The following is a 19,074-nucleotide window of genomic DNA, read 5'->3' as shown; positions in this document are numbered from 1 at the left end:
ATACACTCACAATACTGCTTCACGAGTCACGTAAGTTGGACATCCACACCATTTTATCACAATAATGTAATAAAAAGAAAGAACACATGCACTAGTCGCCGTAAGGTGTAATATAGCACTTAGGGCTATTCTATCACGTAATCCACCAAATAGGCCAGTGGACTGCACCAGCATCCACAGCATGACCGGGTTGTGTCCACAGTCTCCACAGTGTGAGCATGATCTGGAGTTGACAGCTGCTGCTGCACATAGTGTGAATTCCTGGAAGCATCTTACACATCTTGGCGTATCAGTCTATGTGGGCCTGAATATGGCAGTTGGAAATCAGGCCTTACAGTATCAACCCACGACATCATAAAATCACAGTTCTGCAGTTTTTTATGTACAAAAACTCGTTAAACACCATGTGATCTCAGGGGAGGAGCGTGGATAATGGAAAAATGAAGTTTCTCCTGTCCAGTAATTCCAGAAACTCTCCGGAATCTGGTAAGGTTCCTGGCTGGATGAACTCTGCTGGAAGTTTTAGAGCTTGTCCATACAGAATTTCTGCTAACGATGCTTGTAAATCTTCTTTGATTGCTGATATGACTCCTAAGGAGCCAAAGGCAGAGATTTATACCACTAGCTCTCATGACACATTAATGCCACCTATAACATGTAGTGCCACAGCTCTACCAGCCCATTTCTTTGGGGGTTATAAACTGTGGTTCTAAAGCATTTCACTCCACATATTTGTCAACTCAAATAGTCAGCCTGGATGGGTTGTGGTGAACACTGGGCAACCAAAGCAAGCCATCACAGTTTCACTGTGGACTCAGCTGTAATGTTGGGTAATAGACTGGCTTCTACACATGTTTTCCCTCTGTCAATGGCAGTTGGGATGTATTTAAATTGCCCCAATATTGGAATGAGGCCAATCAAATCCAGGTGAACATGCTGTAAAAGGCCAGCTGGAACATCGACTGTGCCTAAGGATGGGTCTGCATGTCTTTCTATTTTGCTCTTTTGATCTTCTAAACAAACTTGAGTTCAAAGTTTGTAATGTTTTTTCATGTTTGGCCACGAGAAACATTCTGTCACTAGTCTGTTAGACGGGCATATTGCCAGACGTGATGATCTCTGCTATTTCTCAAAGATGGTTTGTCTATACTTTGTTATAACTTCCTTTGCATGCTGTGTGGTTCTTTAATAGGTACAGGAGCAAGGAATAGATGCTGTTCATGAATAGAGAATCCAGATATTAATTTATTCTACATCCGACATCAAATAGTAAAAAGAATACATAACTTTGTTGCTGTAATTGCTGTGTCAGTTGTTAACAGTACATTTGAGTGCAGAAATATATACAGATAAAAAAAATTATAAATCTGTCACTCTGTACTACAATGTCCATTCAGAAGATGTCGAGCCCTGACCACTATGAAAATCTGTACATATTATTCAACTGGCAAACACACAAAGTGGTGTCAGTTCACAAATGCTCAAATTTAAGTACACCTGCCACTGAGGCTCCAGAGAGGGAATGCTTTCATCTCAGTGGCAGCAGCATAATCGTTCTTAGCAGTGCCCTTGCGCCATGGTGGTGGCAACTGTAGGAAATGTTGCAGTGCAAATGGTGGTGGGCATATTTGAAAGTGTGGCTGACTGGATGGTAGAATGCATTCCAGTCTTAGCTACTGGAGATGGCAGTCGTGTGTGCATTATGTGTGCTTGCTTGTGTGAATGAATGTATGTGTGTGTTTCCTTTTCTGAAAAAGGTTGTGTCCAAAAGCCATCTTTCCCAGCCCTCCTAAGGTGGTATTTTGTTGCCCAGCCAACCTACACAACCACCTGGTCCATCAGTGTGCCACTCCCACATCCAACCCCTTGCCACAGGGATCATATCCCTGTGGAAGACCAAGGTGCAATACCTGCTCAATCCACCTACCCATCATTTCTTACCCCAGCCCTGTAGCACTCTTATCCTACCCCATCAGAGGCAGGGCCACTTGTTAAAGCAGCCAGCCCAGGCCACCTGTGAAAGCAGCCATGCCATATACCAACTATGCTGCAATCACTGCACAGCTTTTTATGTTGGTATGACAACCAACCTGGTTTTCCTGTAGACAAATGCTGTTCTGTCTGTGTACATTCTTACAGAGCCCGTAACTCATATAACTCCATCACTCTGTCCGTGTCATTCAGCTGGGCTATTGGTAATGACTGTGCTATATGTCCATTACAAGAAGACTCACAGTAAAGTGGCTAATGAAAGCAGCTCAGTCAATAAAAACACAAGTACATAAGAATAGTACTGACTGATTTCTGGTTGTTGCCAATGTTTCCTGGCTGTGCACTCTGCTTAGTGTCTCTCCAAATTCAGAAGTGACACTGAGTTTCTCATCTCGGAAATTATATAACTGATTGAGTTTTAAATCGTCTTACTTACTGACACACTGTATGCTAACTAAAGTTGGCAATGATCAGAAAGAAGTCAGTGATGGTTAAAGCCACTTGAATCAGTACTGATAATCCCAGCAGCTACCATGTCAAGAGTATACTTACAGAAAGCATGTCATTCTTTGGATGATGGGTTTTTAAGTAACAATGCTCTCATGATTTTGTATAGTCAGATGCCACCTGTCCATCTATGAACAAGAGCTTATTGTAAAGTTGTTCTGTGTTCTAAAAATATCACAATGAAAAGTACAGTACATTTTACAGGAAGGATTACCTAGAAGAAAACATCCAATTGAATACTGTATTTATTGAAAGCTGACCAAATGAAATCAAATCCATACCAGTGTTTGAACCATTTTATTCAGGCAATAAAAAAGTTTCAGTTTGAAGGCAATACAGCCCAGAATCAGTATGCCAGTCAGGCAAAATTGCTGTGAGCACTGAGGCAATTATCCCACCATCACAAGGAGGTTGAACATACCTGTTTGGTAAAACACTGTGGCCTGCTATGTGAAGAAGTCCAAAACTGCCTGCCACACATCCTTGTCCAACAGGAATTGTCAGTCCTTCAAGGCGTTTTTCAAGCGACTGAAAGCATGATAATTGCTTGGGGAGAAATCAATAATACAGGACAGGTGCTCAAGTGCCTCCTATTTCAGTGGGCATAACTCCTGCATTACAGCATTCACAAAATGAGAATGTGCATTATCATGAAGCAATAGCACTGCTGGTTATGCAGCATTCTGCAATGGTGGTTTTGACAGACATGCTGCCCCACACACATTCTTCATTATATGATGAATGTCTGCTGGTGTTCATCCTTCAGCAGCCAAGAAAAGAAAAACAGCACACTAGTCCTATTTGGACACATTTGGTAATAATGTCACCATAGTTCACATTTCCACATTTACCACAAACATGTCAGGACACAAATGTAACACTGATCCCTTGCCTACTTGTTAATGCTGATACTCACATCAGAGTCAACTACATTGTATATATGCTGCAGCAGTGCCCTCACATGGAAACTTTTTGAATACTCCTACAAGAAAACAGTTTTCCTCGATGCGCCGATTAGTTACTCTGGGTGAGGGGTGGGTCCACCACTTCACACTAGAAACAAAACAGCAATCAAAGCAGTGAGTAAAACCCATTTAAAGGGAATCTTCTTATTGACTGCATTGCAGGGGTTAAAAAATAGCTGGCAAATATTATGCAATCCAGGGACTACGGTAAAAAATAAGTGCATTTTTTTACCTACAAAAACCCATGGTTGTTCACTGTCAAGCTGAAAACTTTCGTCAGTGTCCTCGTATCTGAGAATTGAGGTATCCTGTGATGTATTCTTCACCTCATCTTTTCTATGTTGTTTCTTTCCCAAATACTTCATAGAAGTTGGTTTCTGTTAAAAACAGATGCAATACAAATGGTTATCAGAAAGGGATGACAGACATTATCTTTTCAGACCATCCCAGTGGTTATCAGTGTTGTCAACACGAAACAACCAAGACAATCAACGTGAGTATGAAGAAAGAGCTATGCAGCAAATCTCAACATTACTAACACGTCGCATGTGTGCAGAAGGAACAGCTATGTTTGGTCGCATGGGAGGAACAGCACATCGACACCATCGATGGAGCCCCCACTCAGTGCCTGCAGGTATTGCTGTTCACCTTCTTGTTGTCTATGAATTATGATGGTGGTGTAAAAGATATGAACTGACATGAATCTGATTATAGTATCCTCTAGATAAAAATTATATTTCAACATAAAATTGATCTGCTGATGCAAGTCTGATCCTGCTCAGGAAAATCATTTCTCACTGCTCTTCTTGTGTCAAAATTATTAAATTGATTCTGCTGTAGAGGAGCACACGTAAGTCCTGGAATCATGAACAAACGTAATACTTCCTCTAACTCAAGCAAAAGTGTTTTGTGTATGATAGTTTCTGATGCATATGTGGGATGTGTCATTGGCAGTGGTATCACATCAGTAGAGTGCAACAAATATTAAAAGAGTAAATAAACAAAAATGAAGGAAGGCACCTGTGGCTGATTAATGTGTGATGCATAGAAACGTTTTACAGGACAGTGACTTTGCTAGCTTTTGATTTAAAAGAAGGGGGGTTGTTCTCACTTCTGTTCAAGTGAAAAGATTAGTAGATTTAAATGTTAAGCCATGTCATGAGTTCAACATCTTCATAAGCTCTTCATTTCAACACAGATTGCAAGTAGAGTGTTCTGGTACACATTTTGTGTCTTGTGCTGTCATATACAAAAATGTTTCATATTTAAAAACTCCGGTGTAATCATAGTAGAGCTCTTGTCAGCTTGAAGAATCATAATAGAATAGTAACAATCACAATGAAACTCTGGCCTTCCAGCAACTACAGCAGCATGCACAGTGCCACCTCAAAAAATTCTCCAACCTGTTCACCTTCTGCTCCTGTCTTAGACTACCAATATCCGCAACCTGTATAACAGTCTCCAAGCTATCTCCACATCCCCTCATAGTTGACAAATGCTGCCTTGCAGACCTACTGCATTTACCACACCCTACAGAATCAAGGACCTAAACAGCCCTGAGACACATATATAAACTCTTCCTACAAAAACCTTCATCTCACAGAAGTGTCATTCATTTCCAAAGGCCTTACTTTTTGCCCCATTACTAATTTCCATCATGGTGGGCTTTTTTAAGACCTTCTCTTTTCATGGTCCTGCAGTGAAAACACTTTTGTGCCATCAATCCTATGAATCAGAATCAACGAAAGACCAATGCTAAACCATGCCTGACTCAGTTCACTCCTCCATCCAGCCACAATTCACCTCCACTGTCCACAAATCACTCCTCTTAATATTCCAGAATTTCTTAACCTCAAACCTTGCCTCACCATCATTCCCCAACTGTCTCAACATCAAAACTAACCTCACATCCACAGAACACACCACAATCCATCACATAGAAACTGATCATGACTTGATAATTCTACCTGTCAACAAAGGCTCCACTGCTGTGGTTTTCAACCACAGGGATTACCTGGCAGAGGAACTCTACTAGCTAACCTCACATCCACAGAACAAACGACAATCCATCACCTAGAAACTGATCACGACTTGATAATTCTACCTGTCAACAAAGGCGCCACTGCTGTGGTTTTGAACCACAGGGATTACCTGGCAGAGGAACTCTACCAGCTGCCAAATTCATCCACATAAAAACACTGCCACAGAGACCCTATTTCAGAAATCCAACAGAATCTCCACTCACTCCTTACATTCTTAAGCCATCCCAGAACCTCTCCCATGAGTCTATCTCTCTCCTCCCCTTTACTACTCCCAGCACTCTTATCTTCTATGAGATGTGATCAAAAAGTAGTGTGAATTTTTTAATTTTGCAGGCTTTGTACATCCGATTTTAAAATTTTTTTATCTTGTTGGTATACATGTTCTTAATGTATGTTTGCATTTTTAGCTGTTTTGAATATCTAGTTTATTGTTAACAATTGAAAAGGTTAGATGTGTTTTCAATTGCTTGTAGAATTTTTACTTTTAAAAAGCATGGATCAAATAATTTCCATTAAATTTTGCTTGAAAAATGGAATAAAATGCAGCACCGCATTCAAAATGTTGGCCGTGGATTTTGGTGAGTCTGCTATTAGTAGGACAAGTGTTTATAAGTGGCATAAATGTTCCAAAGAGGGTTGAGAAGATGACAACTGCCCTGGACACCCCAACACATCAATTATTGGCAGTAATGTGGAAGAAGTAAAGAAAATGGCTGTGGAAAATTGCCAGATCACTATCAGAGGAGTTGCTAATAATATAGGCATATCCTTTGGCTCATGCCAAGCAATTTTTTCAGATGTTTCGGGCGTGAAACGTGTAGCAGTAAAGTTTGTGGTCCAAAATTGTTGAATTTCAATCAAAAATGAAGTCATGTAGATATCGCTCAGGAATTGCTGGGTGAGATCACTAACAATTCACAACTTCTAAAGAAGATTATAACACATGATGAAACATGAGTATACACATATGACACATATGAGCTGGCCAGAGTGGCCGAGCGGTTCTAGGCGCTACAGTCTGGAACCGCGTGACCGCTGTGGTCACAGGTTCGAATCCTGCCTTGGCCATGGATGTGTGTGATGTCCTTAGGTTAGTTAGGTTTAAGTAGTTCTAAGTTCTATGGGACTGATGACCTGAGAAGTTAAGTCCCATAGTGCTCAGAGCCATTTGAACCATATACACATATGACGTTGAGATCAAGGCCCAGGACCGAAAAAAATTTGACAAGTTAAATCACACATGAAAGTTCTTCAGACTGTTTTCTTTTATAACCATCAGAAAATGCACCATGAATTTGTGCCTTATGGTTGCACAGTCAGTAATGAATACTATCTGGAAGTTATGCACCATTTGCATGAAGCAATCTGAAGACATCTACTAGAACTGTAGCAAAACCACTCATGGAAATTGCATCACGATAATGCTCCTATTCACACCTCAATGCTTCATCATCATTTGTTGGCAAAAAACAAAACCATAATGTTGCCTTAGCCACCATATTCGCCAGACATGGCCTACACAAGTTCCTTCTGTTCATAAATCTGAAGAGAACCATGAAAGGACATCATTTTGCTGCCATCGGTGAGATAAAAGGAGGAGCTGAACACTATAACAAAAAGTGAGTTCCAGAAGTGCTTTGAAGATTGGAAAAAGCACTGTTACAATCTTGTTATATCTGAGGGGTATTACTTTGGAGAGAATAAGTTGATGTTGACTGAATAAATAAAAATTCTTTAAGACAAACAAAAATTCCCATGCTTTCTGATCACAACTTGTACATGCTTTGCAAGTCCTTAAACCTAACCACTTTGGGATGCTTCATTGTGGCTGATTACTGTGCAGCCACTGAGACTCTCTCTTCTCTCATCAGTCAACACTTTCAGCCAATTACTCATCATCTACCCTCCAATTTGAAACACAGCAGCCATTTTCTCCACCAACTCTCCACAGTTCCTGTTCCTGCACTCTGCTCACCACTGTTTATGCCACCTCCCTCTACACTAACATCTCTAATGCCAGTGGCCTTGACACTATTGAAAACCATCTCTTGCAATGCATAACTGTCTGCTTACCTGTAACCTGCTTCTTAGTCACCACGGCCAACTATATCCCCATCTGCAATTACTTCTGCTTTGAAGGCTTACCTAAAAGCAAATCTGTGGTACAGCAATGGTCACCAGTATGGCACCCTCCAATGACAACCTACTGATGGTCCATCTAGAGGAATCCTTTCATACTAACCATCAGAACCCCAAATCCCTCACCTGTTTCATATTCATTAATGACATCATGATCTGGGTTTAGGATGAGGACATCCAATCCACATTGCTGCAGAACGTTAACACTCCCCCTCCTCATTTGCTTTACCGTGTCCTCCTCAATGCAACAAGCTATATTTCTTGCTTTCTCGATGTTGACATCCACCTCAAGGAGGGTTACATCAGTACCTCTGTCCATCTCAAACCGAAAAACCACCAGCAATATCTCTGCTTCAACAGCTGCTATGCCTTTCCAAACAATGAAGCCCTTTCCATACAGCCTAACAACCCAAGGCCATCACATCAGTAGTGATCAGGCCATCAGTAGTTCATATCCAAATACACCAAGGGTCTCACTGTGGTCTTCAGAGACCAAAATTAACCTCTCAATCTTGCACAAAAACAGAGGAACAGATCTCACATGGTGTACTCCCACATTCCCACCATCCAGCTCATGACTCAGTACCACCCATGACTGAAGCAACAGAATCACAGTCTCTGCCAGAGTTCAGCTAGCTCTCACCATGCCCTGAAATGAGGAAGATACTACTTACTATCCTTGCCACCCCTTGGACTGTGGAATTCCGCCACTCACCAAACTTACGAATATCCTTGTACATTCTAACTCCAAACCTGCCCCCAACCCCTTGCCTCATGGCTCATATCCCTATAATAGACCTAAATACAAGAGCTGTGCCATAATCCTCCCACCACCACCTACTCCAGTCTGGCTACAGGTATCTCCTATTCCATTAAAGGCAGGGCGACGTGTCAAAGCAGTCAAATGATCTGCAGACTAAGATGCAACCACTGTGCTACTTTCTACATGGGCATGACAAACAACCTGTCTGTCTCCATGAATGTCCACCAACAAACTGTGGCCAAGAGACAGCTGGACCATGCAGTTGCTGAACATGCTGGCCAACCCAATGTACTTCACTTCAATGACTGCTTCACAGCCTGTGCCATCTGGATGCTTCCTAGCAACACCGTCTTGTCTGAAATGCATGGGTGAGAAATTTCCGTGCAGTACATTCTATGTTCCCATAACCTCCTTGTTGTCTGTCCATTCCCTTCACTGAACTATCCCCTTCTCTGGTCCCACTCCAGCATGGCACAGTCTTCTATTCTGCCATCGCACCCACTAGAATTTTTCACTTTGTCTATTTCTCTCCTTTTACACTCTCTTCCCCCCACCCCCTCAAACTTCCTTTCTGCACCTAGTAGCCCAACCACTTCCACCCATCACATCTCTGCATGCTCCCAGAAGAACCACTATGACTTCCCCCACTCCTATCCTGCAATCTCTCCACTTACTCACCCCATCCTCCTCCTTGCCCTCACCACCCACAGACTGCTTCCCCCATCAGGCGCAGTTGCTGTGCGCAGTTGGGCCACTGGCCAGTGACAGTGGCCATGTTTATGAGAGTTGTTCTTGTATGAATGTGCGTGTGTTTTCTACTTTATAAGAAAGCCTTTTGGCCAAAAACTCATATGTATAGCATCCTCTTTGTTGTGTCAGTCTGCAACTCAGTGTGTCCTCTGTACAGTGAGAAGCAATCTATTGTTTTCATAATATTTCATATTATTTCATCCTGGATTTTCAGTTGTTTGACAGTAGAATAATAGCTTTACAAGAATAAAAAGAGAAGCTTAGACTGTGTGGTGTTAGAAACGTGTAACAGCTACACACTTTATTAGCTTTGAAGTTACCAGTCTTTTTCTAGTTTAAGTATCCACAAACACACACACACACACACACACACACACACACACACAAATCAGAAAGTCACTGGAAGACACTATCATGCAGCTTCAGTGACACCAACTATTAAACAGTGGTTGCTCAGCCTAACAGAAGGGGAGGGAGAGTCAGGGTATGTGGCACCTAAGAGGGAGGTCAGACGTACAGCATAAAGAGGGACTGTGAGGTAAGGGGAAGCTTGTTAGAGAGGGAGATATCTTGCTCTCAATGGCAATAGCAAAATGAGGACCATAAAAAGAAGACATGCTCAAAGTAGAAGAGGGTATGTATGGTGAAAAATTGAGTATAAGGCTTGGAATTGGAAAATTACAGGAGAGAAGCAGTGTGGGAAAAGCTAAGAGAATAGACAGGATATTAGTCAAGTTTAAATGCAGGTTTATTGGCCAATAAGCACTATACTGATCTTTCTAGTGCCACATCTCTAGAATACTGTATTTACTCGAATCTAAGCCGCACTTTTTTCCAATTTTTGTAATCCAAAAAACCGCTTGCAGCTTAAAATCGAGTGCAAAGCAAGCGAAAGTTCTGAAAAATGTTGATTGGTGCCGCCACAACTAACTTCTGCCGTCGAATGTATGTAGTGCTACACAGGCATGCTTTGCAGGCACAAAGATAAATACTGGCGCCAAAACCTCTGCGTCAGTAAAAAAATTAAATAAAAAAGGTGGAAGACGAGCTTTTTTTTCTCCGCCCCAAGTTTCGACCACTGCATTTTCACACATTATCCAATGAAGTAAATATAAATTCCATATTGTTCATCTTCGAATGTAGCAGCATTTCAATGTACTACAAAAATCCGACTGGCAAGACTGTTTGGGATGTTCGCCAATATGGCCAACTCTACGTTCTGAATTTTTTCCTACCTGTGAGAAGAGATGGTTGCTAATAGGAACTTTTATGAATTGTGAATCACATGCAGTATTCTCTTCACCATAAGAATAATACAAATATAAACATTTTGCCATGTATTCTTTCGTGTTTGCTGCTATCTCATTTAAATCCTGTCGTCCTAATAAACTACGAAACTAGAGTGAGACAACAGCAAATGCGGAAGACTATACATATTATGTCATGTTTATATTTGTATTATTCTTATGCCTAATAGTGATACAGTCAGAATTGAAGCATGCCAATTGACTAGATTTTTAAATCTAAGATGACACTGATTTCTGTGCAGAACATAATGCACTAAAACTAAAGAGGAGTCTGCAAAGATTTTCAAACGGAGAAAAATTTTCGCTAAACTCTCGTTCAGAAGATCTTCTATCATATGAAGGCTATTATTTGTTGATCATTATCAAAGAAAGTAGCACTGTAAGTAACAACAAATAGCAGTCTCTTGCAACTTTTTCGCTAATGAGACAATTCCTCTCTCTCTCTCTCTCTCTCTCTCTCTCTCTCTCTTTTTTTTAAGTGGCGGTAGTGCGCACAAAAGCAAGCCATGCCGTGAGCAGCGACAGGCCGTAAACGTTCATTATCAGAATGTGACAAACAATGCATGACACAGTACAGTAATGCATTTTCAGCTTAGAGTGACGTAAACACCAATAACAAAGATAACGGCACTTATCAGATCAAAGAAAAATAAGCAGTCAATTCAAACCAGATGAAGCATATGAAAAAGGAAGGGTACCCGTATAAATACGGACGGAGCACCTGACACATAGCAATGGCTACCTGGTAAAGCTTAACTGCTAAGCTTATGACTCGAACCAAACTACTGTAGCTGTATCGTCATTTATTCGACCTAAATTGTGTCTCATATTACAATGGACCAACTTTGTTTCGATTTGGAGGTGTGGCCTAAAACTTATCCCTCCGCTTGAATTTCGAGTCTCAAATTTCAGGTGCAGCTTAGATTCGGGAAAAATTTTTTCCTTGATTTCGAGTCTCATTTTTCAGGTGTGGCTTAGATTCGAGTGCGACTTAGATTTGAGTAAATACGGTATCTCAATCACATCCTTCACAAGAGCTTCAACCACCTATCATTGTGATCAGAGATGAGGCATAGCTTACACAAAAATATACCCTCATCACTTGTAGATGCACCTAGGCACACCATCCCTTATTACAATTCAGTCACAAACATCCCTTATCCTACAAAATTTAGGATCACATGTGGAAGCACCTACATTGTACACCAGCTGTGTTGAAATTATTGTTAGACTCCTATTTGGAAGTGACAACCAACTAGATTTCTATCCACAAGAGTGGTCAACACCAAACAATGGCTAACCAAAAATCAATAAAACAGATGCTGAACACACTGCACACCACAACACCAGTTACTCCAACAACTGGTTCATTTCCCATGCCATTGGGGACCTTCATACTGACACCAGATCCTCTGAGCTATCCGGGTGGGAACTGCCCTTCGAGCATATTCTCCACTCTCACAATCCTAAAGATCTTAATTTCCACTAATCCCCTTCCTGCTTCTTTACTCCAAACTTTCATCTTCTATTATTTTCCAATCATACCTTCCCTGTGCAAACCTGTTACTCATCTATCTTCTATATCTACCCTTTCTCCCCCCATGTCACCTACTCTCACAGTTTTGAGACTGCCATCCTTGTGATCCTGATGACTCCCATTACCTCCCTAATCTTTCCTTGCCTAAAAATTCTTACCCCCTTGCTGCACACACCTTTCATTTTCCCTCAGCTCCTATCAGACTGAGCAACCCCTCTTAAACAACCAGTGTTACCAATTGTTGCAGGTGGATATATTACAGTTGTCTATGAGAGTATGTAAACATAAACTGGAAAAAGGGTAGTAGTTCAGAAGTTATTAAAGTGACTGTGAAGTTATGTGTTTCTATTCATCATACACCAAAAATGCTTATCATGAAATTCAATGAATGTATTACCTACAATAACATATGGAATGAATTCATGCATTTATTGTTTTCAAGCTTGGGCAGGAACCCTTCAGATAACAACTCTTTGCTGAACATGTGCCCCTGATTTGATTTAAAGTTACTCATCAATTATCATGAGAGGTTTTTTTTCCATTCTGTATTTCCATTGAACTATTTTGAAGAATCAGAGAATCTCTTAAATACTGGCATCATAGTATAAAATTCATCAAGGATATTTATGAGAATAAGAGTGGATGCAGTGGATCAAATTCTCCAGTGGTGCTTTTCAGTTGCAACTTTTTGTCCAAACCAAAGGTTCTATGATCAGCAACCCAAGTGTCACTACTCACCAAACAAAAAAGAGATTAAGCAGCAGACAGACTAGTAGCCTTAGCAGGCTCAATCAACTAATGAATATGGAGATGCTTCATGAACTCAACTAGGAATATCTGGAGGAAAGATCATGTTCTTCTCATGATACGCTATTGCAAAAATTTAAAGAACTAGCATTTGCAGCTGATGACTCCAGTATGACTATTGTCATCAACACATATCTCAAATAAGAACCATAAAGACAAGATAAGAGAAATTTGGACCCTTACAGAGTCATACAGACAGTCATTTTCCTCTTTCTTCAATTATGAGTGGAACAAGAAAGAGAATGACTTGTTGTGGTACAAGGAACCCTCTGCCATGTCCTGTACGGTGGCTGCAGAATATATATGTAGATGAGCAGATGAAATAATTTATTTCATCTCCATATTTATACTCAATTTTGAAAAGAATTTTTTATCAGTTAATGTAGATAAATTTTGAACTTTACAATTATCATCATTCATATGATGATCTGCTGCAGGTATTACGTTGTCTGAAATTTCAGTATTTTTTTTGTATCACTAAGCAAATTATGTATGAAGTTAAATGTCCTTACATAAATGAAAAGCTTAGCAAGAGCAGTTAGTGTGTCTGAGAAAGAAAGCAGTGAGCCTTCAATATTTGCAAACAGCCTTGTAACTGCTCAAGCTTAACTATTGTGGTGATTTATTCTCATAGTGTCTTAGTATAATCCTTCAAAGTATAATGTCCTGTGAGTGAAATTGCTAAATATACTGTTTCACAGTGGATAAATCTGAATTCATTTTAGCTGAATGGATAATGAAGTATTGTAGGAACAGTTTAAATTACAGTCTGCACATCCTACATGTAAGTCATCACAATAGTAGGTTGTTCTTGAAATAGCTTTTGTTTTCCCTTAGTTCTTGTTGTCACTGTTTGATTTTGCAAAAGCTTTTGATCATGTGAACTACACTGTAATTCTATGGGATTAGAAGAAATATTAAATATTGGTCACTCTGTTTCTCGAAAACAAATTGCAGAAAGTTGTCTTCCATGGTGGAGAATAGGAATCATATTTTTTTCTCTTTTCTTTTCTCCTGGCACTTTGTTGTCTTTATGTATGATCTGCCACTAAATGTAAAACCAAACAATGGAAAATCCAGGATGGAATGTAACAATACTATGAAAAGAATAGTTGCTACTCACCATATAGTGGATATGCTGAGTTGCAGAAAGGCACAACAAAAAGACTGTCAGATAATTATCTTTTTGCCAACAAGCCTTCATCAAAATTAGACAACTTACACTCACACTCATGAAAACACAACTCACACACACATGACCACAGTCTCTGGCAGCTGGAGCCAGAGTCTTTAAAGTGTGTGTTTGTTGTCTAACTTTGACAAAGACCATCTCTGCTATATGGCATGTCACCAAATATGAGAAATGTAACATTTAATGTAATTGTGTTAGCAAATTAGGCACTGTGTAATATCAGACTATAGCTTACAATGAAGAGATGGTCACATCATTGCATCCATACAGTTTTTGATACCAAAGTTTTATGAAACTGATATTTAATTTCCAAATGATTATCAAGTAATCAGTTAAGTTGAATTGTACATTTTAAACTCTAGTAACTGAAGATGCAAAACGTTCTTGAAAGTATCACACTGAGGATCTTGTGCAGAAACAAAGTGCTGCTATCTTCACTACAAAGATCATGCTCACAGTCAATGACGCGGAACTATGAATGCTTATTTTGTGTGCTTATTTTCGTTTTTTTATATCCTACATTATTGTTTCTTGAGAAACCTGTGTGTATTCACAGTGGATAATCTTACCCCAGGAAAGGTTGATCAGAACAGTCTGCTGGATAGGTTCCAAACTTTGTTTAGACTGCTCTTAAAGGATCTTAGAGTTCTAGATTAGTTGTCCTAAACATGCACACTACCTTATGGAAGATGTGGTTAATATGGACTCATTTCAAAGAACCAGAAGCATCCATTTATTGAACATGAGATAGAAAATTAATTTTAAGTTAGGTATCACTTCCATAACTATTGTACATACAGATATACACTGTTCTACAATTACATTTCAAATGAGAATCTATCAAAACTAAAAATTTTGAGCGATAAACCACAGATTTCAAAATCTGTGTTGAGCAGCTTTATGGGCACAGCCCTTTCTGCAGAGCAATTATGTTAGATTAGAGCCTTTTGCTGCACAATAAAGCTAGGCAAGTTTGTGTGTTAATATTAATCAATAGTCTGTGAATTCTATATGTTGTGGCATGTTCTGTGATTGGGGAACTCTGACTTAGACATTTCATGGAAGCTGTGAAATAAGATAAAGAAAATTAAATGAAAGCAATAAAGTAACTCCATGAGACTCGATACAAAATGAGTGTAAAAATTACAAATAAGGTTCTGCACTATGACTTGACTAGAGAAAACACATGCATTTTGTTACTGCCTGTAACTGTTTAATTTCACAGGAGGAACGTATATTCGGCTCGAGCATGAATGGAAGGAAGCTCACTGTCACAGCCACATCCATGGTTGCCAGGCCGGTAGCAGTGGACGCCAGCGAACTAATGTCAGCAGTACATCTGCAACAGCTAGTTGCACAGGCATGTCTATGTCAGCCCGACATCGTGTTCGAGGGCGCAGATGATACCCAGAGGGCAGGTTCAGTGCCACCAGTCCTGCATTCGTAAATCTTGAGCCTGTCTGCATATGTTCATTTGCATCAGTGCCTTTTACATCCAGGCAGTATCAGAAAAGTGCTAGTGACAACTGTTGTGTCTGCCTGCATACTCGTGGAGACAGCAATAGGAATTCACTGTGACATGGTTTTTCTACTTCTGTGCTTCAGATCAGGCCATACTCAAGTTCTACCTCAAAAAAATCCTGTCAGTACAGTAAAAATTGCTGTCTTATTTTTCTGAAACAGCTGAATTCACAGAATGATTAAGTGAAATGTAATTTTTATACTGTTCTCTTAGAACTGGCTCAAATGATATAAAAAATAGAAAAATATTCTAATATGGTATAAACAGGTAGTAGTTACTCCTATGAGGTAATCAGCCAATATACTTGTTTATCTCTCAAGTATTCAATTTTCACAAAACAGTCATACATTGGAAACTAATGTTTGTTTAAATTAGGGGTTACTCAGCTTCCTTTAATGCAATGGATGTAGATTACTCAATTTACATTATAACAAATAAATAGAACATCCAACAAGGTTTAGTTTACAACAAGCAAAGCAGTTATTGTTGCATTATAAAACAAAGTGCATTAGAATAGGACTCATATGCTGAATGTCAGTTTCTTTATGATAAATTTTTTTATATAGTTTATCTGAAATTTGTTACTGTTCATTTGTTGCCATGTTTCATTAATGGTTGTAAAAAGTTATTGTATCTAGATTTGTGACAAAAAGTATAAGAAAATGTTATGTTTTATTTTACATTTATGTGATTTTACTGATCATATATTGGAAGAAAATTATAAACAAGCAGTCATTGTTTTATAAAGGCTTATTCATTTGTCTCCTTGCATAGCTGAGTGGTTAGTGGGTTGACTGCCATGTGGAGAACCCATGTACAGTTCCCAGAACTATTAAGGACTTTTCCTTGGTAGGAAGATTGCAATAGGGTGCACTTAGTCTTGTGAGATTACTTGAGGAGCTACGTGAATTACAAGTAGTGGCTCCAAGGTTTAGAAAGCAGGCATATACAGGAAGGGTAGTGTGCCTGATCCTGTGTCATCCTGAACTGCATTCAAATTATGCTGTAATGCAGAGGATAATACATTAGCCAGTCATCACATGGTCCTCAGGGCCTGATTGTCATGACTTGCATAGAGGAATAAATCTTTATAAAGCAGAGACTGCTGACTTTTCATCCAGAGTAGGACAGCAGTTATTACCTTTTTAAAGGCAAGTTATCTGGTAGTCTTGAAACACTTGTTTACTGTTACTGGGTGACAATAATCTTACAGAAGTATGTGTATGAGCTGTTTGTTTTTATTGTAATAAGTCACTATGTTCAAGAAACATAAGTAATTTGCCAATCTTCCTTAGATGACTTTGATGAGTTAAGTTGTAACTTAAATTCTCGTATATGGAAAAGGCATGAGTATGAGTATGATATGTTCTGATTGTAGACTGTTAACAAATGTTGTCAGATGAGTTACACCATATCAAATGAATTATTTGTAGCAATTCTCTGATGCTTACATAATGAATAAGCAAATCAGTGACATCATCATCCAGCTCTAATCTCAACTCTTTATGTATTTTTTGTTAGTTTTTATTTGATAATGATTCCAGACAGATGCAATATGCATATAATTTGTTCCTTCACACTGCATCTGCATGATCATTAAGTTACTTCCAAACTTACATACCAATGAAACGGCAAACTATCACTTATTGTAGAACTTGTTGAAGCATAAAAGTCCAACCAAACATTTCGCATATTACTGTGCACTGAAACTATAATGATAGTCTGTCTGGATGTAGATTTAAGTAGGACTCATTCCTTGTTAAGATTGTTTGAGCAACCTATTAATCTTTCTTATATGTGTCAATGAGATCTGTCTACTTATATCTACAGTTTATGTGAGTAATGGTATTAACACTGCTCTGGAAATTCCCATTCATCCATTATCAATCACAATAACTGAGAGACAGTCCCTAATTTTGGTCAACATATGTTACACTTGGTTAATGTTACCTGTTGTTATGCTTGTTGATGGCCCCAGAAAAGTAACATTATCAATGTCGATACAATAGTACAAACATTAAAAAAATTAAGAGTAAGTGTTTACCTCTATAACAACTGTTGTCTGAAATGGTCTTTACTGTGTGTTCTTTCCTTTTTGAATGTGTATGTATTTTTTCTGAACCATCATACCATATGTTTCTAAATACAAACTGATTGACAGTTGCTAAGGAACAGAGGCATTATTGGATAGGAATAATCACAGGCAATAATGACTGACATGAAACATGGTTCATATGTAATAGAGGTGGTGTGGTGTATTTGTAACAAAAAATGATACAGATTTCACCACATGGGAAAGCAGGATAATGGACAAAAATAACATTTATGGCTAAGATGGGTCAGACTTCCAACATAAAGGTGAATATTGCACTCTCAGTAAGAAATATGTCCTCCTCAGGCACTAACGCACATTTTGCACCTGTTAATCATGCTGGCTACCAAACTGCTGAGATGTTCTTGGGGATATTGTCCCACTTCACTCACAAGGCAGTTTTGAAATCTTGGACAGTTTGGGGAGGGGATGTTCATTGAGAAACATGTGTGCCAAGAGCATCCCATACATGCTCTACAGAGTTCAGGTCCATGGAGTACACAGGACACTCCTATTTTCAGTACCTCTACTTTCTAGAGTGTGCCTCAGCAGCCCTGTGTCGGCAGGCATTGTCATCCATAAACAGAAAGTTGGGGCCTGCCACACTCCTAAACAGACAGATATGATCCAGAATAATCTCCCCGCAATACTGTCATGCTGTAAAAGTACCTCGATCAAAGATATGTACTGGTGTTCGGCCAATGTGCATAATGCCTGTCCACACCATAACACTTAGGCAATACAGATGATGTTTATGAACATTCTTCAGTGTGTGATGTGTTCTGCTCTCCCTCCACACTAACTGGTGGGCAGAATCATTTGCACAGTGAAGCAGGATTCATCAGATAACATCACTTAGGACCACTGTTGCTGATCCTGACCAACATGCTCCCTGCACCAACGAACTCTGTCTCAATGATGGCATGGTTGAAATGAGATGCATTTAACAGGCTTCTGAGCATATAAATCAGCCTGATTTAATCACTGCAAAATTGTTGTGGCAGAGAAACTTGTAACAGTGGCACTTGCAAGGTCTGCAGCGATCTGCCTAGGAGTGAGATGTCTGTTCCTTTTCGCCACTAGGGCTACATGTCAATACACTTGTGGTGTGGTGGTCCACCTATGAGCACCGGCATGCTTTTACTGGCATTTCCACCTTCAGAGACCTGTTTTAATCCTGACACTTTTTGACACACACATTACTGTGGTCACAGTAGTAACACTTTGACCAGCTTTGAGCCGTCCAACTACTCATCCACGATCTTAAGCATTCAAATAATGTCAGTTTTAGAAGGTTATGTAAAAGGGAAAAGGAAGCGAGGAAGGAAGAGATTCCAGATACTGGATGACATGATGGACGGTACAACATACAGCAGCCTTAAGAAGGAAGCAATGGATCGCAGAAAATGGAGAGGCAAAGGACCTGCTAATATAGCAGATAACTGATGATGATGATGTC

At 39.5% G+C, this 19,074-nt stretch overlaps 1 protein-coding gene across 1 annotated transcript in view; it reads left to right on the top strand.

Annotated features, from left to right (window-relative positions):
* Positions 1 to 15,405, top strand: part of LOC126419508 (SANT and BTB domain regulator of class switch recombination-like) — a 130,241-nt gene extending 114,836 nt beyond the window's left edge. The window contains exons 10-11 of the mRNA XM_050086698.1: positions 3,905 to 4,098; positions 15,227 to 15,405. Of these exons, the coding sequence (XP_049942655.1) occupies positions 3,905 to 4,098; positions 15,227 to 15,405 (373 nt within the window). The remainder of the gene's footprint in view (positions 1 to 3,904; positions 4,099 to 15,226) is intronic.
* Positions 15,406 to 19,074: the final 3,669 nt, after the last annotated feature.

The sequence above is a fragment of the Schistocerca serialis genome, chromosome 9, assembly GCF_023864345.2.
Source record: "Schistocerca serialis cubense isolate TAMUIC-IGC-003099 chromosome 9, iqSchSeri2.2, whole genome shotgun sequence".
Taxonomy (NCBI): Eukaryota; Metazoa; Arthropoda; class Insecta; order Orthoptera; family Acrididae; genus Schistocerca; species Schistocerca serialis.
The sequence above is the reverse complement of the archived record's forward strand: the minus strand, read 5'-3'. Positions and strand labels throughout refer to the sequence as shown.